General features: G+C 55.1%; 1 protein-coding gene across 1 annotated transcript in view; it reads left to right on the top strand.

Moving 5' to 3' along the window:
• Positions 1–4,310: 4,310 nt before the first annotated feature.
• Grin2c (glutamate ionotropic receptor NMDA type subunit 2C) overlaps positions 4,311–6,610 on the top strand; it is a 10,679-nt gene continuing 8,379 nt past the window's right edge. Inside the window, exons 1-2 of the mRNA XM_048796757.1 lie at positions 4,311–4,795; positions 6,280–6,427. Of these exons, the coding sequence (XP_048652714.1) occupies positions 4,357–4,795; positions 6,280–6,427 (587 nt within the window). The 5' untranslated portion in view covers positions 4,311–4,356. The remainder of the gene's footprint in view (positions 4,796–6,279; positions 6,428–6,610) is intronic.

Below are 6,610 nucleotides of genomic sequence, written 5' to 3' on the forward strand. Positions count from 1 at the left end.
CATCGCGAGTGTCCTTGAGCCGCGGGTGACAGTGGCTCTCGCCGCTTGCGCCCCCTCCTCCCGCAGGGGCAGCCTGATGCCACGTTTCCTATGAATTATTTATCGCCGGCCTAAAAATACCCCGAACTTCACAGCCCGAGTGTAAGATTCCTGCCGAGGGGAGGGGGCGGGGTGCCCCCGGGGGCAGAGCGGGATCAGCCGGGAGGGGGCAGTTAGTCTTGGAGCAGCCAGAACTAGGTGCCCCAACAGTGGGGGCAAGATGGAAGGCCAGGCTCTCTCCTGGCTCCTGGGTTCAGATTTGAGCCAGGCAGAAGCGAGCCAGGGAGGGAGGGAGGGAAACCCGACGGCAACGGAGGGGCTTCCCCGCAAGGGCATTGGGTCCAGTGGGCAGGGCCTCTCTAGTGGGAGGAATGAGCACCGCGGATGGGTGGGGCCACCTCCTGGGGCCAGAGCTCCAGGCCTGCGAGAGGGGGAAGCCTTCAGTGTCTGCTGTGTGAGTGTGAGTACGTGAGGGTGTGTGGTGTGTGGGTGTGTGGGCGTGCGTGTGCACATCCTTTTCGGAGAGCCTGTCCGAGGTATGGGGAGCCAGGAGAAGGGCAGGGATCTAGCATGTGGAAGCCTCAGGTAGGTCCCAGAGGACTACCTTTGCCACCCTCTGCCCAGGGTTTTTAGGATACAGTGTTCAGCAAACATTAGTGGCCCTTAAGGAAAGGGGTGAGACCCAGAGTGGGTGGGCAGAGAGTCCCTGAGACAAGCCTCTGCCCTCCAGGAGCCCTCAGTCTACCTGCCGCAGGGCAGGATGGAAGGGCCATTGCAGAGGCCAAGCTCAGAGCTCCCAATCTGGAGAGGACCCAAAGGTTGTGTCTTCTCCCTCCAGGTCCAGAGTCTGATGGATCAAGGAAGGCAGGCACTGGCAGGAGCAAGATTTGGATTGGGCTCTGAAAGACAGTGGAATTTTGTCAGGAAGAGGACACTCCAGCCCAGGGAAGAGCAGGAACCAGGGCCTGGAGATGAGAACAGTGTGGGCTGTGGCCACTGGGCTGGCAGAGTTGGGGGCTCCATGAGGGGGAAGACAGTAGGTTGGGGTCAGGGTGTGGGGGACACTGTGCCCGAGACTAAGCTGTTTGGACTTCATTTGTGGGCACCGGGAGGTAGTTGTCCTACTTGAGGAGGCACACAGGGGCCAGAGGAGAGTTTTGGCAGCCCAGTGGCACAGGCAGGTGGGTGGGAGGGAGGTGGAGAGGGGAGGTGGGAGGCTGGGGGAGGAGTGGCTGGGCTAGTGATGGCATGCCACTGGGCATGGCGGCCACCTGGTGAGGAGACTGGAGCCCAAGTCTGCTTGAATCTGTCTGCCCGTTGCTTTGTGGGGCGCAGAGAGTTGCCTGATACCAGCGGTCCCTCATTTGAGACCCTCTTGCTAGAGGCACAACCTCCTTCCACTTCTCCTCTTCTCTGTTCCCCCCAGGAGGACATCTTGGAGAGAGGTTCTGGGGGCAGTGCCCCTTTAGGGTTAGGAGAGGACCTGAACCCTTTCTATAGATCACACTGTCTGAAAGAAATAAATAGGAGCACAGGTGTCATTTTAAAGTTTCTTATAGCCACATTTTTAAAAGTAAAAAAAAGACAGGTGAAATTAATTTTAATAGTGTATTTTGTTTAATTCAATATATCCAAATGTTATTTCAACATGTAATCAATATAAGACCATCAATGAGGTGGCTTTCATTTTTTTCATGTTCTCTTCATATGCAGTGTGTATTTCTCACTGGCAACATGCTGGGTTTGGATGAGAAACATTTCAGTACTCTACAGTTGCCTGGGGCTGGGGATACCGTATTGGCCAACACAAATTGAGGACTGAGAGCTCATTGTTGGGAGGTGGAAGTGGCAGGAGGGTTGAGGCTTCCTGAAAGCAGGCAACCTGTAGGGACTAGAGGCGTGGGCAGAGATGAGCACACTGGCCTTGTTAAGAAACAGAGAGCATGACAGCATGTGTGTGTGTGTGTGTGTGTGTTGCTGGGGATGGAACCCAGGACCTTACCCATGCTAGGCAAGTGCTCCACCACTGAGGGCTGACAGTGCCCTTTGCTGTCAGGATTTTGCAATCTCAGATTGGTGTTAGCTTCAGCTACTACTAAGAATGTAAGATCGCGTCCCAGACTCAAACAGGTTTCCAGACTGACATTTTCGTTAGTGCACCAGGAAACTGTACACATGGGAGATTTCAAGGGCACCAACATGAACCCAGTTTCCCTCCCGTGTCCCAAGTCATATCTTCTCAGCCTGAAATTCTACCACGTGGTGTTTTAGCTTAAAGCTCTGACTGTCGTTAAACTACATCTCCCTGGGGAATGATAATGCTTTGAGCTATTATCAGTCCCTTTTACCTTCATGTGCATGAGCTCGGGATCCTCAGCTAAGAGAAGGTCTTGCTGGGGAGGCAGAGCTTGAGGAGAGTAGGGAGGGCAGGGTATGGTGGGAAGGAAGGAAGTTTAGAAAAAAAGAGGCTGGAGGGGCTAACAGCAGACCTGCTTGCTGATTCTCCAGATTGGACTCTGAGTTCCTGGAGGGCAGGGTCCACGTCTTACCCATATTGAAATTCTACCACTCAGTGTGGAGCACTGTGCCCATGTCACATTTTTGAACTAAAGAGTCCCTTTGTGGTCTCCATTGGAGTGATCTGGTTGGCAACCCTGGAGAAAAAGAACATTTTCCAGAATGTTCCTCCATGGTCCTTGCACTTCTCCTCCTGTCTCCTTTAGAGAGAGCTGGAGGCCCAGGTCAGCCCTTGTGTCGATGCTGGGTGAGAAACTAGACTCTGGACAAAAGGAAGAGAGAAACTTGGTGGTGGGCAGGCAGCAGGTGGCCCTGGAGGACAGCTGGCGCCTGTGCCGCCGTGTCCTCAAGCCCCGTCCTGAAGGAAATCTGACTTTCAAACGTGGTTTCTGGGGTGTTTGTAGCAGCTTTTTTTTTTTTTTTTTTTTAAAGCTGCATTTTGGTTACAAAGATGTGCAAATTCTGTAGGGGGCACCTACCCCTGGGCACCCTCGGTTCAGAAGTTGTTAGTGAAGGAGAGGAGGAGTGGTCACAGTGGGGCCTGACGGGCAGGGGAAGGGGGAGCTCTGTCACAGGCCCCCTGGGATTCACATTACTCTCCACAGCTTGGCTCTTGGTCCTGATCCCAATGACCGTGGGCAGCAGGCAAGTGTGCCAGGCCCTTGGGCTAGGTGAAGAAGGCCCTGCATGCACACCCGTGATGCACTGGAAAGCAATTTGTGTGTAAGATGCCTTGGGGTCTCAGGTGCCCCTGCCCTGAACACTCAGTGCCACCACACTCATTCTGGGGAGAGCTGCTCCCACCTGAACCCACGGCGGGAAGGGTAGTGATGATGTCCAATGTCCAGGAGGAGGGCTCCAGGCAGAGCCACACAGGGGAGGGCCCTAGGGCTGGCTCCAAGGAAGCAGAACTCTGAGCAGTTGCAGCATCGTGGTAAGGGACAGATGGAAGATCCAGTTTGGGCTTCAGGGAGGATGGGAGTGGGACATGGGAGTGTCACAGAGCTGCCTGCCTTCACCCAGTTGAGGGGCTGTCATCTATAGGATATGATTGCTAATGATGGCCAATAGTGTATTATCACATGTAAGCCCTGACTGCTGTGATTAGCTCAGGTAAGAAAACATGGCTCAGAGAGGCTAAGTGACTCTATCAAGATCACACAGCTAGTAAAGGGCAGAAGTGGGACTTGAACGCTGGTCTGTCTGATTCAGATCCATGCTCTGAACACCAGACTAGCATTTTCAGTGCACCTTGCTAGGGCAGAGCCCCAATGGCTGGGCTTTAGAAGGCCTATAGGGGGCTGGAACGCCAGGCCCACCCTCATCGCCCCTGGGCTGTCCCTGATCAGAGGTTGTCAGGGAAGTGGTGGAGGCGAAGGAGCTGGCAGAGCCAAGCCCCGGGCAGCTGGAAGGGGGAGCTCCGTCAGAGGCCTCTGGGGACTCATATTACTCTCTGCAGCTTGGCTCTTGGTCCCACTCCAAAATGACCATGAGTAGCAGGGACTCCTTCCTTACCAGGGGTGTTGTTCAATGGTAGGATAGAGGGTGACAAGCCCCTGTCCTGGCTCCTGTCCTGGCTCCTGTCCCAGCCCTGTCCCTCTGGGGATGCTCAGCTAACTGCTGTCTCTTTCTCTGTGTCTGTCTTTGTCAGTCTGTCTGTACCTCTCTTTATGGAGGGAGGTGTGCCCCTCTTCTCTTTCCTTTTTTGGATGCGTCCCTCTGACCCTCACATCGTGTCTGTCTGTCCATCTGCCTCTCTCTGTGCATGTCCTGGTCTCTCCACAGGACCCTCTGGTGGACATGGGTGGGGCCCTGGGGCCAGCCCTGCTGCTCACCTCGCTCCTTGGTGCCTGGGCAGGGTCCGGCTTGGGGCAGGGCCAGCAGGCTATGACAGTGGCCGTGGTGTTTGGCAGCTCAGAGCCGCCGCAGGCCCAGGCCCATATCCGCCTCACCCCCCAGAACTTCTTGGACCTGCCTCTGGAGATACAGCCACTCACCGTGGGAGTCAACAGCACCAACCCCAGCAGCCTTCTCACCCAGATCTGTGGGCTCCTGGGCGCTGCCCGGGTCCACGGCATCGTCTTTGAGGACAATGTGGGCACCGAGGCAGTGGCCCAGCTGCTGGACTTCGTCTCCTCCCAGACTCACGCGCCCATCCTCAGCATCAGCGGGGGCTCCACTGTGGTCCTCACCCCCAAGGTGCTGTCTGATCTCTTGTGCCTTCCTCCCTTCCAGCATGGTTCTGGGGACCAGGGCTGAATCTGGAGTGGGAAGGGGAAAGTCCTGGAGGCTGGGACTGGATGGGGTTGGCAAGGAGGTGACTTGAGGGAGTCGGGAGACTCTGGAAGGGTAGTCCACGTTCCAGAGGATCAACTTTCTGGGCTGCTGTCCCATTTGTGTCTGGATGAGGGTGGGCAGTGGCTGCCCTGTCTGGTTGGCTGCCTGCCTCTCAGCCCTCCCCTGTCTGGCTCCAGATGGGGGTGGGGTGGGGGGCAGGGACCAACGGGGGATGGGATCTGAGGAAGTGCCCCACTGGGCAATTGAAGTTACCCTCAGGAGATAGCATTCCAGGGACAGGTCACTGTCCAGGCATGGGGGAAGGAGAATGCGCTGTCCTCGCAGTTTCCTGGGGAGAACATGTAAGCACACATGCGTCTGCAGTCCCTACCAGGGCCAGCGTTCTGGAGAAAAAACATGGGATACTGTAAGGGAAGGGATGCTCAGGAGGTCCCTGTTTGAACAGTATTGGCCAGGGAAGGTCCCTTAAAGAGTGATGTCCACACTGAGACCTGGAGGCTGAGAGGGAGTTGGTCGCAGGAGCGGAGGTCAAGCTCGGAGCTTTGGAGGAGCCGAGAGAAGCCTGGAGGAAGAGGGGTCCAGGTCACAGGGGCTGGCATTTGGCCCACTGTATTGGGCCTCCAAAGGTGCTGAGGGAAGAGGCTGATCTGATTTGCCTTCGTTTTATATTATGGAGAATTCTGAGTATACGCATGAGTCTAATGAATCCCCATTTACCTCTCACCCACCTTGGCCAACCCACCCCAGACTCTCTCCCAACCACTCTCTCTCTTCTGGGTTAAAGTGAAGCAACGCCCAGACATCTTATGATTCCATCTATAAGCATTTTGGTTTGTATCTCTAGCAGATAACGGCTCTAAAAAAAATAAAACTGCCATACATCATCATGTCTAAAAATTAATAAAAGTTCCTTAACATCACCAAATATCCAGCCAGTGTTCACACCTCCCCATTGTCTCATAAATGTCATAAATGTTTATTTTTAAGTCAGTCTGCTTGAATCAGAAGCCAAATTGGGTTCACACATGGGGATTGGTGGATATGGCTTCTAAATCTCAACCTCTAGGCTCCTCCTTCATCTCTCCCTCTCCCTTTTAATTGCAAGTCTGGGGGAAAAACTGGGTTGCTTGGCCTGTAGTTTCCCGTTTGTTTTTTAAAAATATTGGCACTGTGGCAGTGTGCTGAAATCTCCGAGGGCCTACAGTGCCCAAGAGAGAGACTACCTGTTAGGAGGGTGCTGCACTAGCCCAGGCGGCCAGCCTCCAGGGCCTTGGGCTTTCCTGATGGCAGAGGTAGGGGGAGTAGGAACGTTTTGGCCTCCGGCGCTGCCGGGAGGACGGTGCTGTCCCAGTTATCTCTGGTCCCCGGCAGCAGCTCTCAGGATGGTGGTTCTCAACCCTCGCAGTGCTTGCAAAAAAACCACAGATGCCCAGCGTCGCACCTTTGAGATTCGGATTCAGTTGTTCTGGGGCAGCGCTTCTCACAAGAGCGGGCTCGAGAAAAACCGGAAGAGCGTGTTAAACATACAGATTCCAGGCGGCGTCCCCAGAGATTCTGATCCAGTCGGAGTGGGGTGCGGCCCGAGAATCTGCATTTCTAACAAGCTCCCAGGTGGTGCTGACGCTGCCGGTGTGTGGTCCAGCGTGGTCAGGTGGGGGCCCTAGGCCTGCGTGTTTCACAAAGCTCCCCAGTTGACCCAGGGGACAGAGGGGTTAGGAGCCACGTGGAGCTTGAAGGAGGGAGGGAGGGAGGGAGG

This window comes from Marmota marmota, unplaced genomic scaffold (assembly GCF_001458135.2).
Source record: "Marmota marmota marmota unplaced genomic scaffold, marMar, whole genome shotgun sequence".
NCBI classification, from domain to species: Eukaryota; Metazoa; Chordata; class Mammalia; order Rodentia; family Sciuridae; genus Marmota; species Marmota marmota.